This window comes from Salvia miltiorrhiza, chromosome 1 (genome assembly GCF_028751815.1).
Source record: "Salvia miltiorrhiza cultivar Shanhuang (shh) chromosome 1, IMPLAD_Smil_shh, whole genome shotgun sequence".
Classification (NCBI taxonomy): domain Eukaryota; kingdom Viridiplantae; phylum Streptophyta; class Magnoliopsida; order Lamiales; family Lamiaceae; genus Salvia; species Salvia miltiorrhiza.
This window is the reverse complement of record NC_080387.1, coordinates 59952078-59978396: the sequence shown is the minus strand read 5'-3', so window position 1 is coordinate 59978396 and position 26319 is coordinate 59952078. Positions and strand designations below refer to the sequence as shown.

General features: G+C 36.6%; 1 protein-coding gene across 1 annotated transcript; it reads right to left on the bottom strand.

The window, feature by feature from the left end:
• Nucleotides 1-11317: 11317 nt before the first annotated feature.
• On the bottom strand, nt 11318-12630 carry LOC130999821 (protein LIGHT-DEPENDENT SHORT HYPOCOTYLS 4-like). The gene has a single exon (XM_057925485.1). It carries the CDS (start codon nt 12159-12161, stop codon nt 11631-11633), a length of 531 nt encoding a protein of 176 aa, XP_057781468.1. The 5' UTR covers nt 12162-12630; the 3' UTR covers nt 11318-11630.
• Between the last annotated feature and the right edge of the window lie 13689 nt (nt 12631-26319).

Sequence of the window (26319 nt, the reverse complement as noted above, 5' to 3'; positions counted from 1 at the left end):
TATATATAGTATTCTCTTCGTCTCACAAAAATTATGAACATTTAAGTGGCACAAATTTTAAGAAATGCTAGATAACAGTGTATTGTAAGTCAAAAATTGTTCCCACTATTTGAAAAATAGAGATAAAAAGTAAAGGGATTGTGGTGGGGTAGTGTGCAAAAATAAAAATTATTGATGAATATGCATTTTGGTTCGAAATTATTGAAAATCTCATCACTTCAAAATGCTTATTCATCAAAATTATTGACTTATTCATCATTTCGCAATTTTACAAAAATATATATCAAAAAAAATAAATTCAGAATAATTATGGAACCTGGAAAATAGGATCACTCAATTTAAATGACTGATTTCTTCTCCATTCCCTAAATATTTATATTTCTCCATTGATTTTTCCCCCCTATATGTATGTATGCGCATGCGCGTGCGCGCAAACAGATAAATTATTTATTATAAAGTGAGACCATGCACATTGTGCGTAATTAATTCATTTCCATTATAGTACGACTTCCCGGAGAAACATAAATGCATTAATCAAGTGGGGCAGTACGTAGCAACTCGCATTTAATATCTAAAAAAAAAAAAAACACATTCCTCATTAAAGGATGAAAATTTATACTACAAAAATATGCCCAATTGAAATGACAAAATAACTTAAATGCATCGATTGATTCGTTATGTATATTATGTGTATATATAAGTATATTAGCATGCATCCATCTTTCCATATTTTATAATCTTGATTATTTGCATGGACATATTCTGCATGTGTTTGTAAAATACAATATATATATATACACACACATTGACTAATTAGTTATGTCAACGATCTATATAAACGAACATACACCTGAACTCATTGACAATTGCTTATTTCTTTTAATCAAATTAGGTTTCTATGGATTACGCCTGAACTCAAGAGAAGAAAAAATAATATGCGTTCCATCCATAATAAATATGGTATAGATTGGAAGACACAAGTTTTAAGAAAATAATGAGATATGTGTATATATAAAGTAAAGAAAGTTCACGAAAATTGATTTGTTAAATAATTATATAAATATTGGTTTATAAATAGATTTTTTATAAATATTATGAGTGAACAAGGGTAAAACTGTAAAAGTATGTATTAAAATGGGAAGATCATACTTTTTTGAATGAAAAAAATTGAGAAAAGCATGAAGTATCCTAGGTATCAAATCCCATCGTTACTAACAGTGAGGTCCAATGATCAAATCCCACCGCTCCCCCTTCCCCAAAGTAAAAAAAAAAAAAGGATCCTAGGCAATCACACCTCTAGCTGGCCCATGGGCCGCACCTGAATGTACATACAGATAGAGATGTCAATCCAGTCCGAAACTCGTGGGCTGACACGATTAACCCGTCTAATCTGAGAGTGTTAGGGTTGAAAATTTTCAACCCGATAAAAAATTACAACCTGACTAGCCCGGCACCCGAAAATATTGCATACATGATGATGTCCAAAATGTTGCATCTTTATATCTTTATTATGTAAACAATGTTGAAATTTTACTTATTTATGCGTGTATTTATTTATTACAAATATAATATTATCAAGAGAAATATATTAGTTAATTTTTTAAAAATAAAATTTTGAGCTCGAGTAATCCGATGGGCTAGCCCGAAACCCGAACATTTATGGTTAGGGTTGAAAATTTCTAACCCGATTAACCTGCACTCAAATAACCCGTAACCCAATAAAACTGGCTCGAAATTCGATGAATTTCCCCGATTGACATCCCTATATGATACACGTCAGTTGTAAATGTCTAATGTGTGTATGAAATAATATAAAAGCGTGTGTGTGTTGACATATATCTGCTGAAAATAAAAGACTATTCAGAGGAACAAGGCAATTGATGAGTCACAACTCACAAGGATATAGAGACAGTATAAAACATTCTTCCTTAGAAAGAAATGTTTTGCTCATCTATATTAACGTTATCCTTTTTATGTTTATATTTTATTTTAATTTTAATATTGCAGAAGATTATTAATTTCATTAATTACATAAATTAAAATCAAAGTTTGATTTGTTCATTTTCCTTTTAACTTTAAATAATTAATAAAAAGAATAGATCGAACTTTAATTTTTATATTATTTATAAAGTAAATAACTACCATAATAATTTAGGAGGTATTAAAATCAAAATAAATGTATAAAATAAAAGGAATAATATTAGCACAGACTAAACGTGAGCGGAGTATATAACACAACATTTTTATATCTACAGAAACAGAGCTTATACAGAAAATCATAAACATTGAACATAGCAGTTAATACTGTTGAGCGTACAAATAATTTGTTGAACTTTTGGGGGCTGGGGGTTCAATGACTATTCATGTTCAACAAAATTCAGCGTTGAATGTTGAACGAACGAACGCTGACCGTTAGATTAGATAAGATCAACGGTTGTTCTGTCTCATTTCTCTGCCTATATTTGGGTTTCTATAGAACTTTGCCATATATATATATAGGGGTTATTGCCGTAAAATACATCAAGTTTACCAATTTTCTGATTTATATCATGACCTTTTAATTTGGCCAATAAATACATGAATTTAAGATTTGTTCGCAATTATCCCACCATTTACAATTTCGCCCAAATTAATCTGAGGTGGCAGTCGGATTGCCAACGTGATTGTCGGAATTGCCAATGTGGCTGTCGGAATTGCCAAATCACTCACACACACACTTCTCTCTCTCTCTCTCTCACTCTCTCTCTAAGACACACACACAAAAGTCAGACCCTGCCCCCTTCACGCCCTCCTCCACCAACAAAGCTGCCGCCTTCCTCCCAGCAAAGCCCCCCTCCACCGTCCTCCCCCACAAGCAGACCCTCCTCCGTCGGCCTCAACAACAGCCCCACCAACAGACCATCTTCCTCCTCTAGTCTCTCTCCCTCGACCAACAGCCCCACCAAATTGAAAATCCAAAATCCAAAACCCCACCAAATTGATTTTCCAGAGCCCAAATCCAAAATCCAAAACCAAAACTCGAATTCACCATGCTCAATGATAGAGCTGCTGGAAAATTGTATAATTCCAACAAAAATTGGATGAATTTGGCACTCAACAAGATCTGCAAATTGAAAGACAATTCCCAACAGTGACGGCGGAGAGAATGCTAGCGGCGGAGTGTGTTCCCGCCGCGAGCGGCGTCAGCCATAGAAATAATTTTGGTGGTGGGGCTGGCGGAGGGGACGATTTTGGGAAGGGTTTTTTTGGTGTGGTGGGCTTGGTTTTTTGGTGTGGCGATGAGGAAGGGTTTGCTGGAAGGGGAAAGAGAGGCGACCGACTAGAGTCACCGGAGGGGCTGTAGGTCAGAGAATAAGGAAGCGCCGCTGAGGGCAAGGAGGGTTTGCGGCGGGCATCGAATTTGGGTGAAGGCGGCAGGCTTGGCGGCGGCAAGAAAAGGCATCGCACGATGCCTGCTGCCCCTGGCTAGCAGTGGAGGGTAGTGCGGTTGTCGTCGAGTACAACATCTGCCGCAACTAGCTACGACGGGGAAGGGGATGGGTCTTTTGAGAGTGGTGTTTGATGTGTGTGCGTGAGAGAGAGAGTATGTGGGGTGTGAAAGAGAGTGTGTGTGTGTGATTTGGCAATTCGTGCCACGTCTGTGCCACATAAGCCACGTAAATGACATATAAGTTTCGATTGCGCCGGAGTTATTCATCGTGGGATATTTAAGAATTAGTCTTAAATTCATGTATTTATTGGCCAAATTAAAAGGTCATGATATAAACCAGAAAATTGGCAAACTTGATGTATTTTACGGCAATAACCCCATATATATATATATATATATATATATATATATATATATATAGGGACGCGCTCCAGTGAGACCCCCTATTTTTCGTGTAACATGAGTACAATGAATAAGACATATAATACTAATGAACAAGATGTATATATTGATGAAAAATAAAATTTTAAAAATTCGTAATGAATAAGACGTATATACTGATGAACATGGTCTATATACTGATGAGCAACGCTGTATGTACTGATGAATAACAAAATTTAAAATATTCTGCTCCCTCCAGGATTCGAACCCTGCGAAAAAAAATCACCCTCCAGATACAATATCAGCCATAGGATTGATAAAATAAACGCACCATATCGTGCCCTAGATCTCACTCAAATTAGGGGGTCTCATTGGAGCGGCCCCCTATATATATATATATATATATATATATATATATATATATATATATATAATTATCTCATAGTGTTTATTTAATATTCCGAGTAATATAGTCCCAATTCACTAATTTATGTCGAAATTCCTTACATGTGTACTTACATGACCTAGATTAATTAATTAATTACTCCTAATGACCGGAGTATTAATTAAAGTTCTAGAGAACATGGAAAATGACTTAACAATTATCATAATAAATTAAGGAGCATAATAGGTTAATCCTAGTGGGGAGGTTTCGGCCTCTCTTGCCTATGTTTCGCAGTCTCCGCATTTTCCCAAAGTTCTTTGGGGCACTTGGATTTGGGAGCGTTTTATTCCTGATAGAAGATCTCTTATCACATGGCGGATTCTGCATTTGAAGATGCCGACTCTGGATGGTCTAATAAAAAGGGGCATGCACGGCCCCAACAGATGTGTGATGTGTGGGTTGGCTGAGGAGTCTATTGACCACTTGTTCTGGAATTGCAGTGTTATTCGGCAGACTTGGGTGGTTTTCTTTGATTGGTTTGCCAAGTCGCAAATGCTGGACTGCTTGGATATTCATACCATGTTGGCTGCTGCATGGAACACGGATTTCAGTCCGTTGGTTCGGTCCTACTGGAAAGCTGGAGTGATTAATTTTATTTGGAAAATTTGGGACTGCCGCAATCAAGTGACTTTTAATGAGGCCAGTTTCCATCCAAAATTGATTCTTGGGTTCCTGAAAGTTGTGTTTAAGGAGATGGATTCCAATTTCCCTAAGCTTGGGCGTTCTCATAACTCTTGGCAGGATTATTTGGTGCTTAGGCGAATTGGGGTTGCTATGCGCGCTTTTGCGCCCCCTTTGATGATTGAGGTTCACTGGTGGCCACCGGCGGGGCAGTGGATTAAAGTCAATACTGACGGTTCGGCGCTTGGGAAACCTGGAAGCATTGCCGCGGGCGGTGTATTCCGCGATAACTGGGGTGCGGTTCGCGGTTGTTATCACTATAAAGGGGGTTCGGGGTTCGCTTTTGAAGCGGAGCTTTTCGCGATCATGCATGCCATTCGAATTGCGAATTTTCGTGGTTGGCACTGGCTTTGGATTGAAGCAGACTCGTCTTATGTTGTCCAGCTTCTGCATTCTCGCTCTTTGAATGTTCCTTGGCGATTTCTCCCGCTATGGAAACAGACTTTAAATTGGCTTTCAAATTTTCGACTTCAGATCTCGCATATTTTTAGAGAAGGAAATAGTGTGGCAGATATTATGGCTAATCATGCCCGGATCGAAGGGTGGTGGCCCTTTGCTATTGAGGATATAAAGATTGCGGTGTCTTTAGATATGGCGACTCATAGTCGCGTTCGTTTGAAGAATTGATTACATGGGGCTGTTTTGGATTGGTCTATTGGAGTGGTTGATGCTCGGTTGGTTTACTACAGCGTCTTACCGACTGAGGTTCAACTATTTTTTCTTTTTCTTGGATGACGGCGACGGGCTCTCACCGGCCATCATCTTTGTTGCTTTGCGTGTTCTTATTTCGGTTGTGACTTTTTGAGCTGGGATTGTTTTGGGACGATGGTTAGGCCGGAGTTTCAGAAACTTTCCTTTCCGCTCTTCTGGTCGTGGTCTTTGTCTTTTGACGAGAACTCTTTTTCCTTTTCTGGTTTTTCCCACGGGGTTTTCCATGAAAAGGTTTTAATGAGGCTCGGCCCTTAGTCTGCTTTTTTGTGCTTTCAAGGGTTTCTTTGTTCTTTTTCCCCTTTTCCCATTTATAATAAAATCGCATTTTAATAATAATAGGTTAATCCTCTTGAGATAACAGTACCCTTATTTTAACTTGACCGTTATATTATTATATATATATTTAAAAAATATCCTAATCATTAATATAGATAACAATTAAGTACTTGACTTATTAAACTTACAACAAATTACTTTAAATGTCATGCTAAAATATTATATTTGTCATTTTCTTCAATTTAGTAATTAAATCATGAAGGTGAGTTCATTAAGTATTAGCGCTACCTGATCACCAAAAATTCTCAATTAATCTTGAATTTTCCGGCTGTATTATATAGGATCAATAAATTATTCAACTTAGGAAAAGTCTTACCTATATTGTCAAAAAAAAAAGTCTTACCTATGACCTCACATAAATAATCATAATCCGTTAGCAAATTAAAGCCGACTTAATTCTAAGTTTCGAATGGAATGAAAATGAAACAATATAATGTTAATTAATAGGCTTATTAATATCACATATTTACAAATCTGAATATTAATACATACACATTAACGTATGAGTGTGATGTTAAAGATGATGAATATGCTGAGGTTGGGAATTGAACTAATAACCTCAAGGTGATAGTGATATTGATGTCAAAGATAATCATGTTTGAAACATTATATATCTTTCATTACCATGTGAATATAATTACCAAGTTCCAAAACTATAAGAAAATATATAGGGACAAACAAAAAGTATATACCAACACACTATTTGTTCCAATTTTTTTATATATAAATTAGATAAGTAAATAATTAAAGACTCGAACCCATGACCACAGATTTTGTTTCAAATCTTTTATTTGTAAAAGGGAATGGTAGGGTTTGAAAATATTAGACCTCATTGTTAACACATAAATGTCATCATTGTTTAAATGTTTTAAAATACGTCCTCTTTTTGTAAAAAAAAACATTTGATTTAGAGTACACACATTGTGTATACAATTGATGAGCATCTACATCAGTACTTCTAAGTTAGTCTTTGCGGCATACCCCACATTATGATAAAGTTTAGAGAAAAGATTAAATCTAGCTAGATCATAGAAGATATCAATCACATATCTTGACCAAGAACATGTATATAAATATATAAATATATCTTATTGTGACATATAAATTGTAAATCCTCAGATACTCCAAGTGAAGAAATTACTTTTTCTATGTCAAGTCAATAGTAATCACAGAATGTTGAAAGCAGATATCATCAACCATATGCCTGTTGTCGGCAAGGTTCCTTCATTGATACCAAAATAAATTCCTTAAATAAATGGACCAATGTTCATATATAAATATATCATACTAAGTATGTAATACTGTATTAATTATGTATGGTAGTATGATTTCTCAGGATAAATATGTAATAATTTGAAAGTCATACTTTTCGACTTATATCATTGATTGGCTGGTTTGGTTTTTCCCCCTCAAAAGAAATATTCTATGTATTTAGAGAAGTGATTAAATAATCCATCCAATTTTGGGGTGATAAATAATCACTCAATTAGTTGATTAGATGCTGCATGCCAAATTATTAATCACGGGTACAATCATGCAAACCAAACGCTTGATTAAAGTGGATTATTTTATTAACTAGTACACTCGCCCGTGCGATGCACGGTGAATGTAGCTTTGCATCAAAATTAAACGATGTAGTGTGTGTATCGGCTAAGTTATTAGGGGTTAATGTCTAAAATCGAAAGTCTTGGGTTCGAGCCCCCTGTGGTGCGACCTTTAAATTTCTTTATTTAATCATATTAATTTATATAAAAAAATTAAATGATGTATCAAATGAATAAAAAAATAAATATTAAATATAGTTAGAATATAAGTAAATATAAATTATTTTTCTTATAAAATTAAAATAATCTACATCAATTACTCAGTAAAGATCCTTAATTTTATTTTATAATTTTTAAAAGTATCATTTTAAAATTTTTACCTATTTGATGGAAAACTTTGTTTTCTTCCCTAAAATTATAGAATAAACACATCATTCAAATTAAAAGAAACGAAGAAAAAAAAGTATTCACATCACAATATATATTTTTAAAATATGAGCTAATCATGCATAAAATTATTTTTTCTAAGTTAGCTCATTACCTATGTCATCTTATTAGAAAAGGTTCAATTGATCAGTAGGAAAATAAATTATATTATTAGATTTTTTTAGAATAATAATAAAAGAATTGAATAATTATTTGGTGCCAAAAAACAAATCCCAATAAAAATGAAATATATCATTTTGCTTTAGCTTTCTCCTTCAAACATACTTATTTAAATACATTTCTAAAATCATTTTTTTGCTAAAAAGATATAATTTCAAAGTTTATAAAATTTTATTGATTATAATTTTGAACATGGTATATAAACGTATATTTATAATTATTTGTAAACTATTTAAATTACTTATAATGGCAATTGATAAAACAAAATTATTTTTGAAATTCTATTTTTCACAATGATAAAACAAAATTATTTTTGAAATTCTATTTTTCATATAATCCCAGGTTGATATAAATATGACTGTGTGTAAAATAGATATAACGTCAGTTGGATGGAAACAACGTTGTTTCAGGCTGTTAGACAATTAAAAACCCTAAAATTATTTTAATTTCTATTTTCATTTTCTCCTAATCCTTATATCTAATTATATGTTTTGCAGCAAAAGGGTTTCTATCTATTACTTTGATTTCTTGGATTACTTCTTGTCATTTTCTCTCATCAGCTTCATTCATCTCACTTTCTCTCAATTTAATACTTCGATTCTTAATTTATTTAGTTAGATGTTAATTTTAAACGTAAATGACATTATTTTAATATGCTCAAATTAACATTGTATTAGTAATCGACAAATATGGTACGTAGGATTTCATATTTTCAGCACAAAATTTGACCAAAAAATAAGCGAGTATGCAAAATAAAAAATATATAATAATTGGATAATTTTAATATATATTTCAAAATTGATGTGCAAAGGCCACTAAATTTATATACAATAGTAAACCAAAGAGAAAAAGTAAACGTTTGTTTAGTATTAAGGAGATGTGATATTTCCACAAAAGAATTAAATGTATCTTTATGTTATGCTTAATAAAATAATTCAACATATAAATATAATGTTTCAATGATATTTATTTTTTTTATCAAAAGAGAAGAGAGTAGAAACAAAATTTTGTAGTAGAGAAGGAGAGAGAAAACATATTAATAATAACGACAACCTTAAAACAACCATATAAATAAGAAAAGACAAAAAAATATGAAAATTTGATTAAAAAATAAGGAGAGAGAAAAAATAAACATCTTAAAATTTTAAAATATAATAATTTATTAATTTTAAATACAGATTTGATAATTTTTATACCAAATTAAAGATCTTGTATTTATCTTTAATTTAAGATATATATAATGAATATTTTTTTAAATAAAATTTGATTTTTTTAAAAAATCACAAAAATATGAAAAAGAGAATATGATAGAGAGAGAGAGAGAGTATGTATGGAAAATTGAAAGAAATCGTGTGATTAGAGAGAGGAGAGAGGAGAGAGAAAATATACGGGATTAGAATTTGTTGAATTTTATAAATACCCTTAACATGATTCTTTAATTACCATTTTGCCACAAACTGTGTTTTCATATAATAAATAGATTATGTATTATCACTCAAACCAAACACCTAAACTGTAGGACAGTTAAAGGAATGATGAATAATTATTGTCATTATAAATATAAAAAGAGAAAAAACTCAGTGAGGATTGCTAAACATGACCGCAAAAAATGAAAATGAATTTGGAGGCTAGGGGACAAATTTGGGTTCGAATCTTGAAATGGGTGAAAATTTCATCATGTTAATTGAATATTATTATTCGTACATTAGAAATAACTTATTTGTAGATTTATATTACTTATACATTATTTTTATTTCTCACGAAAATAGTTATTTATTTTTTACAAAAATCTCTTACATGATGCACATGCATGGACCAAAGAATATTCAAGACTAACTAGACTGATTAGCAAATTGCCACATATGCATCATTTCGACCTGATCATCTTATAATAAAAGACAGTTTCTTGAGTCTTGACATCGAATTATGCAAACATAAGATTAATTTAACAACATTTCTTGACATTGAATTATGCAAACATAACATTAATTTAACGACATTTGCTACGCTAATTAAAACATAATTGTCGGCCAATTTTCATTTGAAGTGACAGCACTACGGTTTAACAAATTTTCACAAGCGCTCACTTTATATATTGTTTCCTTTTTTAAATAAAAAGCTTAATAAGCACTCACTTAAGGGACTCATTACTCATTAGCACACAATCAAATCAACTTTAAGTAGGACATGTTATTCCTAATTAAGAATCTTCCACGTGAACAAATCATTCCACAAATTGACTTAAACTAACTAGCTCTTAAAATGAGCTAGTCGGATCCTCTAATACAAATAAATTAATATTTCGATTTTATATGTAGTATTAGGGAAAATGTCAATTGAGGACACATATAGATTCCTGTTATGCATGTGTTCATTGATCTTGTAACTTTTAACATATTTTCAATACTATCAGCTACTCAATTAAATAGTATGCGATCTAATTGTGACCAGCGTTCAAATCAATATACGCTTCAACTCGGGATGAAATTCAGTGTCTCATAATTTTATGTGTGTCTATATTCAATTTTTATATCTGTTATTTTAAAAATATTTTTATAAAAATAAAATATATTACAATATTATAAATTATATTTAATTTTTATTTCAAAGAATTATTTAAAAAAAAACTATATACCATGACTTTGTATCAACCTATTATTAGTTAATAAAAGTGAAATTAAATGATAAAAAATAATTATATATCCTAATTTGATAGAATAAACCCTAGTTAATAATCACATATTCACATAATTAAACTAAAACATACAAAGTCAAATTTGAAGAAAAAATATATAAAAAAAATAATCAGAATTGGAAATGAGATTTAACGTGGGACATCAGATGTGGTATTGAGTATATAGTTTGTGTTTGTACGTTGCCATGTATCATATATGCAGTGCCTTACATGAAAGACGCGTTTGCCACTTATAATTAATTTAAATAGATAGAAATAATATTAAATAAAATTAATCAATTGTTAACTAAAATGTATTAGAATTTCGAAATATCTAATAATTACTTGTTGATTATAGAAACAATTTAAGAAAATTTGTTTGATTATAATTATAAAAATCTTTGTACATGGAGTATTATAAATGTTGAATAGTAAGCATACCCGGAGTGCATAATTGTAGTCGGTCGTCGGTGGGAGACCCGCAACAATAATTGAACAGAGATTTAAAATTTGCAGAAATGGGAATGCATATTGCTATCAATAAGCCCAACACGAAAATCTGACGCATAGATCAAACACCAGAAATTTATGAGAAATGATACATCATAATATTACTATTCCAACAACCTTTTTCCGGACAGCAACTGTTGATGGAATTAAAACTGCAACAGTTTTTTCCCCTATTTTTCCGAGATCATAAATTTAAGCAACCCCCAAATCCAAACTACAATATTATCTAAATTAAGGTGATGGAAGATAAGGAATTAAAAAAAGAGGTAGCTAGGGGGGCATGAGATGAGGACTTGCATGCTAATTAACGAGTCATAAACCTTCACCGGGGCCGGGGGGAGGCGGCGGCGGGGGCGGCGGGCGCTTCCGCTTCTTCTTCTCGTAGCTGACCCCCCTGGCCTTGGACTGCAGATCGCGCACCTCGCGCAGGTAGAGGCGCACGGCCCTAGCGCCGAAGGGGTTGGTGTCGGGCTTGCCGCCATTTTCCTCGTAGGCGGCGCGGAGGCGGCCGACGAGGGCGTCGAGGCTGCCCCAGGCCTGGCGGAGCGGGCAGGGGCAGGGGGCGGGGGGGTTGGGGTGCCCGAAGAAGGGGCAGATGGGGTTGTGCACCTTCGTCTTCCCGAACTGGTCCAGGTACCGGAGGAACTCCAGCACGTGGGCTCCGCTGCACCGGCTCAGCGACAGCGGCGGCCGGTGGTTCTTCAGGTACTGCCCGAACGTGTTCCAGTCGCGCCGCTTCTGGTTCTCGTACCGGCTCAGCGTCGCCGCCGCCGCGGAGGAGCTGTTGTTGTTGTTGTTGTTGTTACTGCTGCTGCTGCCCGAGTTGGGGCACTCCACATCCATGACTGCCACACTGATTTTTATATGTCAGAAAAAGGGAAAACAAAAATAGAAGAAATCAGGTGCTAGGGCAAATGGATTTTTACTAGAAATGAAAATTTTGGGAAGGTCGTAGCTTGCTAGGGTTTAGTTTGAGTTGGAAAGAGAGAGACTGGGATTTTGGGTGATAAATATTTTTTGCAGCATGAAATTAAGGTGAATCTATGTATGATTGAAGGATGCGGTGAAAGTGGAAGTAGAGATAATACTTAAAAAAGCCAAAGAGGAAAGGCGACAGGGGAGTTTTTTGACTGACATATCAGGAAATTGCTATTTTAGTGAGAGAAGATGTGTTTGTTGACGATGATGAGAGAGAGGGAGAGAGATGAAATCCTTGGTTACATGGTGTATTTGGTTAAGTAATAGTGTAGCAAATGAATTCTTGGAAGGCTGCAATGCTTGGTGTAGGTTTTGTCGATATATATTTATGGGCTTCCCCGTACAATAAATCTATGCAGCTACATTGTGATCACCCACACATTAATATAATAAGAACAATCTTGATTTATTTAATTTATTTTTTTAAATAAAAATAGGATTTAGTTATTTTATTATATTCTCTACATTGTACTTATTTTTTTAAATTTTTTTTGCATTTTTTTATTTTTAATTTATTTTTTAATAAAAATAAAAAAGTGACCAAAAAATTGCAAAAAAATAACTATTGTGTAGAGAATATGATACAATAACTAAATCTTATTTTTATTTTAAAAAATAAGCTAAAAAAATTAAATTATTTTCTACTTAAGTAAATTGTGGGTGACCACAATGTGGCTCTTTAGCATTACTCCTTCCCCATATATATAATAGGGGATATCTATTTTCTTCATAAATTGTGTGTGTGTGTGTGTGAGAGAGAGAGAGAGAGAGTTGTGTGGAAAATTGGGAAGAGGCAGACAGTAGGTTGAGATGGCGACAGAAAAAGGGTAGAAAGATGGGAGTCATATTAATGGGAACAATAAGATTGAAGACTTTGTTTTCTTTACTCCAACTGGTATTTCATTATTGGTGGATTCACTAACCTTTACTCTAACATGTATATTAAATTTTATGTGAGACTAATTAATCTTGTTATATAACTTCTTACACATAACAATCTTACCCCGATATCATTCAGATTATATATTAACCTAATCAAATATATTGGTGGTTCATCAAGTGATTTTTTTATTTTCGTAAAAAACGAAATTGTTAGAGTCAATATTGACTCCGACAATGTTGGGACCAATGTTGATAACATACGTGTTTTCAATGTTGGGTGGAATGTTGATAACATTCGTGGTGTCAATATTTCTAGGTTTCAACCAACATTCTGGAGTCTACCTTGACTCCATACTTTGACTCTCCATTGGTAATTGTATATATTTAATCTTTACCTTCCTTTCACGTTTTCTTATTCTTTGGTTGTGGAATAAAGGTTTTATGCTTGTTTACCACGTTTTTAATAAGTGGAAAGGTGGTTTATCATGGTCCAAAGTAGTGGGTTGTTAGTTCCTATTTTTCAGGACCCATGATCTCTCAACCAACATTCCAGACTGGTCGACTGGCAGTTTTCGGAGGTGGATTGCAGCGGTTATAGGAAGCTTCTGGAAGTGGGAAGTGGAGGAAACTAACCACGACATGAAGGTCTATAAAAGCAGCAAGAAGCTTCATTCATCCTAACGTTTTGGGAGTGCGTTTTCACCGGCCTAACATTCGCTCACAACCAACTCGTCACTTTTGTCTTGCTGCAAACATGACACCAGTTCTTCAAACCTTGCTTTGACGGAGGAGTCTTAGGCAGCCAATCTGTAAAGGCTTACTCTGTATTGACGGGAGGTCAAGGGTAAGGGTTGAAGATCGAGGACATTGGAGCGTAGCAGACTGCTTTATTCGAGTAACATTTGTTATTCGACTGTTTGGTTTTCTGTGTTGATTCAACACTTTAGTGCAGATTCTAGATATGTAGATTTATCTTAGACAGCCAATCTGTAAAGATAGATTACCAGAGAGATCTGAATTTGTACTTTGTATTGTTGATGATCATAGTGAATTTAGCCATGAGGCACTCACGGGTTGTATTTATATAACCCGTGAAAAAGTATTCTTGTGTGTTCTTTAATTTCCGCTGCATGTTGGTTTCAATGTTATTAACATTTTGTTGTTAACATTCCTATCAACATTACTCTTACGAATTACACAGTGTTACTTGTGGTAATTTGGGGCACTAAATTGTTTCAGAAATAATAATAAATAAATTAATATAGCTCATGAATAATCGTATTCAATTAATATATAAAAATCTCGCTTCTTTCAGGATTTAAATCCAGATAAAAATGTCTATTCATAAGTTATATTGATTTATTCGTAGAAATTATTTACTTATTTAATTTTGCGTGTATCCATATGTATTCTTGATTTTCAATATATTTAACATTCTCAATGAAACCTTTTCATACATATAAAATTAATTATCACACTCGGTAGCTAGGTTATTTGTACGTGCGACCATATATATATTGATAATTGATTGACTCATCTCTCAAGACTGATGATAAAAACTTATTCTTATATAGGTACATTACATAAATTATACTACTAGGGAATGGTTTCATTGAGTATGGTCATATTATATTATGAGAATAAAAATTGATATGAATAATTAAGTTAATATATATAGTGTTGAATAAGTTTCTAGTAATGATGAGTGATCATTTAAATTTGGGTTTGAAACCAATAAAGAGCGAAAATTTAACCAATAATTATAGTTATTCATGCATTACAAGTTGCTTGTTCAACACTATATATTGGTTTATTCGTTATTTTTATTTCTCACGAAAATAGTCATTCTCACTATAACCTAACTCATACTAATATATATATATGGAATGGTTCCAATGAGATTCCTCTTATATGGTGAGATCTTAGATTAATTTATAGGTGTCGATTTAATGTATCCTATGATTGATATTTACCTGGAGTGGTAGTTTTTCTACCTAGGTTCGAATCCTAGAGGGAACGAAAATTTTACTAATTTTTTGAATATCGTTATATATTCAATACCATATAATTATCTTATTCATCATTATATAGTGACTTATTTATTAGTCTCACATCTAACAAAAAATAACAATCTCACTAGAACCTAACCCCCCCCAACACACACACACACATATAGGGGGAAAGAGAGAGAGAGTGATTTAAATAAGTTCAATGAAATTAATATTATATATATATATATATATATATATATATATATATATATATATATACATGTGTGTGCATAGGCTTACATTATAGTGAGAATGACTATTAGTCTATTTTTGTTAGAAATGAGAGTAATGAATAAGTCAATATAAATTTACAAATACATTGCTTCTAATGCACAAATAGCGCATTCAGTTAATATGGTGAAAACTTCGCCCCCTTCAGGATTTGAACCCAGATTTGAACGACTATTCATGCATTATAAAAGGCTTCGTAGATTCATATTAACTTATTCGTAAATTTATACTAATTTATTCGTTATTTTCCTTTTATGCGATAAATTTGAATAAATTAATATCAGCTATATGACTTAAATATTTAAGGTTTCAAATTCCTTCTTATTTTCACCATATTTGATCATTTTCAATATGTACGTAATTAAATTTAGCATAAATATATAGATTCCATTCTTCCAATTTATGGGTTAATTATACTTATGACCGGCCCGGTTTGGGCTGAAATATAAAAATGAATTAACCTATCAAATATGCCAAAGATATCCTAACAATCCCGAAAAATATAAATATGGCATTTAATAAAATATGCCGAGCTCCGAATAGTTTGCGAGCGGCTTGATTTGTTTTGTTTACAACCCTAATTATATATTAGTATAAGTATTTTTTTTTCTCTAATTTTTTTTAAAAACAACTACATGGCATAAGGCAGCTATTCATCTGAATCATCCATCCAGATGGGATCTTCTGTCCCACTATTTTGTGTGTACCACCGTGTATCACTCTTAATTTATTATAATTTTTAATTATATTTTTATAATTATTTTTATAAAAAATAATTATAAAATAGATAAATTAAGAGTGGTACACACAAAATAGTGGGACATAGGATCCCATTTGCTATTCATAACAAGCCTCAATTCAACCAGAATTAGAATTCTGCCGAAAGTGACTAATACATCTTTACTAACAAAATAGGGTTAAGTACCAAATACCCCCCAACGTTGGGGCCCCTATCGCGTATAGGACCCTATAGTCAGGGTAGACACTGTTTACTACCTCAACGTGGCTAAACTTAAGCAAATCCCCCCTTGCGTTTTAACACCGTTAAGTCACCGTTAATTTTTTTTTTTTTTTAATTAAGATGGTCTCTCTCTCTCTCTATGTGTTCGAAAAAATGTTAAGCTGAAATCAAAATTCAGAATCTAAGAACAACAAGAACATCAAACATCTGGCAGTAAAAAACATCTAGTTTTAGACACTCAGCATTCAGGAATTGAACAAGCATATCGTTCTTCTTAATTTCAACAAGTAACAACATGAGTTTGCGTTCAAATCAAATTCCACAAATGACAAAATCATGGTAAGAAAGTTATCCACTACCTAGAAATCTATTACTCCAATCTGACAGTAATGCATATAAGAAATGAAACCTGAATACTCCAATTTGACAACGAGACATTCTCAGCATATAATTCAGACGTAGTGAGTTGCAAATTGGGCATCAATCCATCCAACAACACAAGAATTTCAAAAGCCCATACTCCAAACTGATCCAACCAAAATTCAAACACCATTTCACCACCCAAACTAAACAAATCTTACAAATTAAGGACAAAACAAATAGCCAAAGTAAAGAAAACACAAAAAAAAAATTGACCAAACAAGGGAGTGGGGTCCCGTGGTGGGAGGGGGGATGGATTTCTGATTTTGGGGGTTTTGTAGAAAACAGAGCTTTGAGATTTCCTAATCTGAGGTAGTCAGGTAGCCATAGAAATCGAACCTAGCTTTTAGAGAAAGGAAATGGGGGGACTAGATTTCTGCACCTGTTCCATAACCGGGAGAGGGCGACTGCTCTGCTCCGTCGAACCAAAGAGGGCAGATGGCGGTGAAGCTCCCGCCTCTCGCCGGAGCTTTCAGGAAGCAAGGTGGATGCGCAGGAGTTCTCGCCGAAGCTGTATGCTTGATGGTGGTCGCGAAGAAGACGTTGACTCCGACCACCGCGAACCAAGGTTTCAATTTCTACAATTTTCGTTAGATTTTTGTTCCCAGAGGTGGTGAGGTAAGGGTTTCGATACGTTGTGTACTGGAGAGAGAGAGAGAGAGACCATCATAATTAAAAATTAAAAAAAATATTTTTTTTAACGGTGACTTAACGGTGTTAAAACGCAGGGGGGATTTGCTTAAGTTTAGCCACGTTGAGGTAGTAAACAGCGCCTACCCTGACTATAGGGTCCTATACGCGATAGAGGCCCCAACGTTGGGGGGTATTTGGTACTTAACCCAACAAAATAAGTCCAAAATTAATTGAGCGCAATGGGATGCCCAATACTTTCAAACTCCATAACTAATTAACACCATTTACGTGCAATAAGAATAATGGAAACCAGTAATTAATTACAGTTAATCGCTATAAATAACACAAAGTTTACCTGATGAAATTTAATTAATTGCATTTTGATATATCTTAATTACTTTTTTTTTTACATGGGGGAGTTGGGGAAGGGAGCGGTGGGGTTTGAACCCGAGACCTCACTATTCACACACAGGAGGTCGCACCGCTTGGTGTCCCCTGGGGATATCTTAATTACTTTTAAAACATTGTAAAGGCGATACCATTTTTTTAACAATTACGACATCCAAAATGTTTACCAATAAAAACTAGTACATCATTTTAAGCAATAGAGTGTGAAAAAAATAGCAATAATATATATTTTTTGCAAAAATCATGTTTTAAAATTAGTAGATCGAATACGTATTTAGTTCAACCATTTATCAACCTTAGTTACTACTATACATATCATTTTCATTGGATGTAGCCACAATGACGGTAGATATATTGATTGCACCATAGAATACTCTACTTTTTAGACCCATCCTATCTATATTAAAATGGGTAGACTATTAAGTAGTATCATAACTTTAAGTATATATACGTACACAGTATTAATATATATGTATGTATGGATCGTCATAATCACACATGAGAGGTAATTAAACATGCAGCAGCCAACAGTATATATATGTGTAATGTCAAATCAAATGTAATGAGAGTGATCAGTTGCTTCTCTAGTTATGGATAGTCATAATCATACGTGAGATTTCTACTGTTAATTGAACATGATGTAACTTTATATCCAATGACAAATCTTTCTATGTTTTGTTACAGTTTGTGGTTATGAATTAGTGTATTTCTATAGTCACGTAATTAATTAGAAGGGTGGAAATTTATTAATCTCTTGATCGTTCATTTTCATCATTTTTAAAGAATATATCGAAAACTCGTAATTCCGTGTTTTAACTTTCAGCTATAGGGTCATGATTCCAACAAACTGCTTCGTAATTTCTTCATCAAAAAAACTTAAAACGGAATTTCTTGAGATATTAAAATAAAACTATAATATAAAAATTGATCAATTTTGAAGTTTTGTTGTTGTGAAAACTCGTACAGCACAGTTGCCCCATATTTTAAAATTTCTACTGATATAAAGAAATTAATTAGTAATACTTTTTGATCTAAAGCATTTGAGAGTAAACATGAATGACAACCCTTTACCAAATTTTGTTAAGGAATAATGATTAATTACACCGAAAATAGCAGTACCACCCTAGAAGTTTCTATTGCAACACCATTTTTTCTTGTTGCAATATTGAGAGCCCAAATTCTTCAACGGCTATATGTTGTTTCATTAGTAAAATGACATCGTTTTAGTTAACTTTAATAAAATACTTGGGTAAGTATAGTAATTGCAAAAATATTAAATAAGCGGTGGTGTAATTGCAATGTTTTAGAAATTATATGAAAACTGCAATTCCGGATATAAATTGTGTTATTTTCGTTAAAATAATCATTTAGTTTATGTCAAACGACATAGTACTTCCCAAATAAGTACTGCCATCTGTCATAAAAATTTATATGCCAAGAAATTGGGTGAATTTAATTACTTTTGTTCCATTTGATTATTGCATGAAAAATAAAAAAAAATAAGAATATAATTAGGATAGGAGTAAAATTTTGACATTATTTTTTCTATAAAATTATCCAAAATAGAATAATTATTGAAAGATTAAATTTATTTATAAATATGACACTTATCTGTAGCCACACTATAAGAGGAAAAAGAAAAAAGACGATCATCTTTAAAACCTTAAAAAAAATGAAATGGCCGAGCTAGTGAAAACACATGTGTAGCAGCAGCACGACATTGTGGAAAAAAATACACATAATTAATTGCAAACATTAATGTTTCATAAAAGTGCGACGCATTAACATATCCAAACAAAATTGAAAATTACTGTGAGTTCCCAAAGGAAAAATGGAAACTGTAGAACAAGCTTTCTAACTTTCTATATGTATGACTAACTTAAAGAAATAAATAAATGATTACACACATAAAGAACTTGAACTATTAAATATATATATATACACACACACACACGTATAGCATTAGAGAAAATTAAAGTTAGCACTTAAACACGATATCCCTTCGTCTCTAACCCTAGCCGCCGCTGCCAGCCACCCCACCTGCACCGGACCGGACCGCTGCCCAGCAACGGACGGACCCGACTCGGCGACTCCAGCCCCGCGACTCCCGCGAAACCCCGTCTCTGTCTCCACTCTCGCCAGTCGAGTAGTCGACAGTCGCGCCGCGCCCGCAGCAGGCACCCTCGCCGCCTCTTCCAACAGCCGACGACCGACGCTCGCCGCGACCTCCTCCGAGTGATGTCCTGAAGTGTTCTTTGCTAGAGGACCTTTGGCGCATCTTTCCACCAGCACAGGCGTGTCTTCCCACCGGCGCCGCTGTCCCCCCGTGCTCTGCCTGCAGGCGGCAGGCCGCACACGATCTCCCAGTCCCTTTCTCCCATCTGTGAGGGCTTTCCGACGATCTGAGAAACAGTAGTTGTGAGGGTGGAGAAGAGGGAATCGGCGTCGTCTCCATCAAGATTAACGTTTGTAGAGATATCAAGACAAGAGATCTGACTTCTCTCTGACGTCTGGCGCATCTTTCCACCAGCACCGGCGTGTCTTCCCACCGGCGCCGCTGTCGCCCCGTGCTCAGCCTGCAGGCGGCAGGCCGTACCCGATCTCCCAGTCCCTTTCTCCCATCTGCAGATCCGCTGCTGCATTTGCCATCACCGACTTCCGCCCGTCACCCCCGGCTGTCGTCGCCTCCTTCACCTTCCCGCCAGCCCCTTTCTGCTCACATCAGTCGACTGCATTGACTTGTGTTGAGGAAGCACTGATTGGGCAGATTGGACTTCGGATCTCCTCGGATTTACAGTTTCGGGCAGATCCACCGGTCTCACATCGAAGCTGCGGCAGTCACCACCACCGATTCAGGCGAACCTCGGAATTCCAGATTCAGGAGACCCTCGGATTTCAAGACTGGGCTTCTCCGGAACCGCCGCGGATCCAGTTTTCCAATCAGACGCGCTCGAGGATCCGGATTTGAGGTATCGGGCAGTCTAGCGACGAGGAGATGCGGCGGAGGTGTGGCTAACGTCTGCGGCAGGCTGCATTTTGATTAGTTCCAATTTAAGAGATGGGAGAGGAGGTTTGGAGGGAGGTGAGGAGACGAGGGGCGGGGAGTAACGGAGCCGATGGGATGGTGACGAAGCAGCAGAACCAAAAGACTCAAAGGTTTTCGAAACTTTGGAAAGATAGAGACGACAATGAAGCACAAAGAGTTACATTCTTTTTCAACAACATTCCAGAAGAATGTAGCTTCGATTTTTTGAGGAGAAAGTTCGGTTCCGTGCGAGAACCGATAGACATCTTTTGTCCAAGAAAGAGAGACAAAAAAGGGAAGCCTTTCGGTTTTGTTCGCTTCGAAGACGTTGAAGATAGGGAAGGTTTGCTGGAGCAGCTGAATAAATTGTGGATTGGGAGCTATAAAATTAGGGTGTTCAAACCGAGATTCGAGAGACAAATGAAGGTCCAAGGAAGTAAAGGGAAGGGAATCAAATCTGACGCGGGTAGAAAGCCGGAAAAAACAAAGGTCGTGCATGCCGCAAAAAGAATGATGGGTGTTTCTTTTAAGGAGGTGCTCACTGGATCAAAAGAAGGGGAGTCAGGATCTTCAGATTTGCTTCAGTTTAAAACTTCGGATGAGGAAACACGATGGCTAGATGGAGCCTTCACGGGTTTCATCAAAGATGAATTCTTGTGGGAAGAGATTAATGAAGAAATCAATAGCGAATGTGCTGGGAAACTGAAGGTGACGACGATGGGAGGAAATTTGGTGTTGATACGTAGTGTCTGCGACGCGCCAAAAGAAAAAATTTTAACCGAGATGGATGAATGGAGTGACTTCTGGTTTCAATGGAAGAGGAAATGGAACGTTGTGGATGTGTTTCAACAACGAGTTGTGTGGACGAGGTGGGTCGGGATCCCACTCCATGCATGGAATCCTCGTTTCTTTGAGTTGGCAACTGCAAAGTTCGGTCGGGTGTTGAAGATGCATGAGAAGACGAAAGAAAAAGAAAAACTGGATGTTGCTTTGATTCAAATATCCACGGGCCTTAGATACATTGATCAAGTGACGGAGTGTTGTATTAATGGAGCAAGGTTCACGTTTCGCATTGAGGAAATTCACGAGAACCCTTTCTCTTCCATGATCGGAGAGCCGGAGTTAGAGGATTCGGGATCGGATGTAGGATGGACGAGCGGGGAGGAGTCCATGGATCCGGCAGCTGCAACCATCGGAGATTGGAACGAGAGCGGTGAAAGGGGTGATGATGTTTCGGTTCTCCAAGAAATCAACGTTTCGTCTCCTTCAATTCAAACTGTTGCAGACACGTTTGTCGAGGAAACCAATTATGAGGGGGCGTTGGCGGGAGGATCGAAAATGCTTTTGAATTTGGTTGGGGCAGAAGGTGAGGGTCAACCACTCGTTAAGGATGGGCAGATGGAATGCCACGCTTTTCAAAGCCCAAATCAGATTTTAGAGGAAGAGAATTGGGCCGACTCCCAGAAGATACAGGAAAAAAGCCCAACTGGTGGCTTTACTGATGTTTCTCTTGATGGGCCAGGAAGAAGCGTTTGTGAGAGAGGTCATACTTTAATGTCGACCCAAGCGCAAGGAGAGAATAGAAGCGCTATTCTGGAAAGGGATCGAAATTCAAAAGGAAAAAAAGGGAGAGAAAAGAAAAAGAATAGAGTCAGGGAGAAAGAGAATTGGAAACACTTCATTTCAGATTTAGAGCCAATTGATGGAAGGGGGGAGGAAGAGGCAGAGCAGGAAAGAGAGGGGGAGAACGAAGAAGGGCAGGAGACGACAGTTGGAGAGCAAATTTCAGGTCAGCAGATATGGGATTTTGGAAAGAAGATCGGGCTGTCAAGTCGAATTCCAGACGAAGATGTTGCTCGACAGATTGAAGTGCAAGGTAATTTTCTTTCTTGTGAAAATGCTGGGAGTATTTTGAGGAATGTTTAATGAATTTGTTATCTTATAACATTCGGGGCTTGGGGAGTGTTGCGAAGCAGAGAGATGTTACTGATTTGGTGAAAGGGCAGAAGATAGATTTTTGTTGCTTACAGGAGACAAAGATGGAGGTGTTTAGGGATTTGTTTTGTAAATCTTGGTGGGGGTCTAATTATACAGATATAGCGATTAGAAATTCGGAGGGAAGGGCTGGAGGAATTGTTTGCTTGTGGAATAGGGAGGTTTTCGAAGCCTCTAGTACGTGGGATTTACCAGGGGCGGTAGTGGTGAATGGTAGGTACAAGGAGGGTGATATCTTATGTTGCATCATCAATGTGTACGCACCAATCGGTTCAGGGGATAAGCGGACATTGTGGGATGCCTTAAGTTCAATTGTGGAACAAAATACGGATAGGAGTGTATGTATCTTGGGAGACTTTAACTCTGTTAGGAGGAGGGATGAACGTGTGGGCAGTGGGGAGGCGTTTGGAGTGGCTGATGCAAGAAGTTTTGAAGAATTTATCCGGGAGAACGATCTGGAGGAAATTAAAACTCAAGGCCGGAAGTTTACTTGGTACAAACCAAATGGAAAGTGCAAGAGTAAGATTGATCGTTTCCTCGTTAATGAGAATTGGCTGGGTGCTTGGGAAGGGACGTCGGCACGAGGACTTCAACGTTCAATTTCGGATCACTGTCCGATTATTCTCACTACAAGATCGGAGGATTGGGGACCAAGACCATTTCGGTTCCTCAATGCATGGGTGAATCATTCGGAGTTCGAGGAGATGGTCAAACAGGTTTGGACGGTGAATAATGTGGGGGGATGGAGCTTTTTTGTGGTTAAGGAGAAATTGAAGAAACTCAAAGAGGTATTGAAGGTGTGGAATCGGACTTCTTTCGGTGAGATTGACAACAAAATCCAAGAACTTCAGAAGGAACTTCAAGAGAAGGATAAGGTGGACGAGCAGAGAGGTCTTGAAGAATCAGAGGTGATCAGGAGAAATGAGATTCAAGCCCTGCTATCCCTTCAACTCAAGAATAAACAGATGATGCTGCAACAGAAAGCCAAACTCAAATGGCTCAAAGAGGGAGACACTAATTCGGGTTTTTTCCATAGGGCAATTCGTGGGAGACGGGTTAAAAACGAGATTGGCGGAATGCTCTTTGAAAACTCTTGGATATCGAAACCGGAAGATGTTAAAGTAAGAGTGAGAAATCATTTTGAAGATTTTTTCAAAAGGAAAGAACGACAGATGCCTGATTTCCCCATAGACTTCATGAGGAGGAAAATTTCAAATGACGAGAGGCATTGGCTGATAAGGGATTTTGAGCTGGACGAGATTAAAGAAGCAGTTTGGAGCTGTTGTGGAGATAAGAGTCCGGGACCCGATGGTTTTAACTTCACATTCTGGAGAGCGGCGTGGCATGTGGTTAAAGAGGACTTACTTCAGCTTTTGAAGGAATTTCATGAAAATGGAAAAATTCCGAAAGGTGGTAACGCCTCTTTTATTGTTCTGATTCCGAAGAAAGAAGGGGCTGGGTCGCTCGATGATTTTCGCCCAATTTCTCTTATCACCAGCTTGTATAAAATTGTGGCTAAAATCCTGGCTGAGAGATTGAAGAGGGTTATGGGGTCGATCATCTCCGATAATCAAAGTGCGTTTGTCAAGGGGCGTTTCATCCTAGATGGGGTGGTTATCCTGAATGAAGCTATTTTTGAGGCAAAAAAGAAGAGAGTAGGCCGTATTTTCTTCAAGATTGACTTCGCAAAAGCATACGACTCTGTGCAATGGGATTTCTTGGATATGCTTCTCAATCGACTTAACTTTGACGGAGTTTGGAGGAAGTGGATTAAAGGGAGTCTGGAATCTGGAACGGCAAGTGTATTGGTGAACGGGTCATCGACGGGAAACTTCAACATGGAGAGAGGTTTGAGACAGGGTGACCCGTTGTCACCTTTCCTTTTCCTTATAGTGGCAGAAGGCCTCAACGAGTTCATTGAAAGAGCAGCGGAGAGGCAGCTCCTGGTTCCGGCGAAGATTGGCAAGGATAAAGTGCCCATTTCACATCTACAGTACGCGGACGATACTATCTTCTTGTTGGAGGCAGTTGACAGAAATTTGGAGAGTGTGAAGAAACTCCTGATTCTCTTCCAGTTCGTCTCGGGTTTAGCTGTAAATTTCGACAAAAGTTGTCTTCTGACAGTGGGAGTGGATGAAGCAGTTGAGAGGAGATGGGCATCGCTCCTCATGTGCAAGATCGGATCCTTTCCGTGTAACTACTTGGGTACTAAAGTGGGGGGGGCGCAGCAATGGTGTTGGAGATTGGAAGTTTTTGGTTAAAAAGGTTTCAAACAAAGTGGCAAGCTGGAAGAAGAGACATCTTTCGCTGGCAGGACGAATTACTCTAGTCAAGTCGGTTTTGCAATCCATCTCGGTCTATCAATTATCCCTCGCTTTCATACCTAAAGCGGTGAGTAAGGAGCTTAATTCACTGGTCTCAAAATTTTTGTGGGGAGGAGGTACACAGACGGGGGTTATTACTTGGTTTAAGTGGAATGCCTTGTGTCTCAATAAGGATTCAGGAGGTCTGGGGTTCCGGAATATCGATTGGTTCAATCAGGTGCTGTTAAGTAAGTGGCTCTGGAGGTTTTTGGGGGAGGGGAAAGCTCTTTGGGTAAGGGTGATCAAATCGCTTTATGGGGAGCTAGTGTGGGGGGAAGGGGGAGAATGTTCGGTGGCGGGAAGAGGTGGACAGAAAGGGTGGTGGCAAAAAATTGTGGATAAGGGAGGAGGAAGGAGAGATCGGTGGTTCATCAATAATTTGAGGCGAAGAATTGGGGATGGACTTGAGACCAGCTTCTGGGAGGATGTGTGGGCGGTAGACAAACCCCTTAAGTTTGTGTTTCCGAGATTGTATAATTTGAGCCTGGATAAGAAAAGGCTGGTTGGTGAAAGCGGGTTTTGGGAGGGAGGGTCGTGGGTTTGGAGGGTGGAGTGGAGGAGGGAGTTAAGGGAGAGGGAGAAAGGGCTTGTGGAGGATCTCCGGTTGGTGATTGCTGATTTTGCTCCTTGTGTAGATGAAACAGACAGATGGAACTGGAATGCGACAACAGATGGATGCTTCACAATTAAGTCGGCATATGAATTTGTGGCAAAAACAAGACAGGACCAACAAGTTTTACCTTTGGAGATGGCAAAGGTTTGGAAGGCCCCAACACCAAATAAAGCCAAGGTGACGGCATGGAGATGTCTTAGAAACAGATTGGCAACATGTGATAATTTGAGTAGAAGAAATGTACAGATCAGCGTGGAGGAGAGATGGTGTAATGCATGTGTTTCTAGTGAGGAAACGACGGAACACATGTTCCTCCATTGCCCGAAAGCAGCGGCGGTGTGGGACCAGATCTTTCAATGGCTCGACATCAAAACGGCAATTCCGAGAGATATCTTTCAACACTTCATTTCTTTCATTGCGGCTGGAAAAAAGAAGAGAGAA

What these genes read in the sequence shown, in the direction of transcription:
- LOC130999821 (XM_057925485.1), bottom strand. Translation starts at nt 12,161, where the DNA reads ATGGATGTGGAGTGCCCCAACTCGGGCAGCAGCAGCAGTAACAACAAC.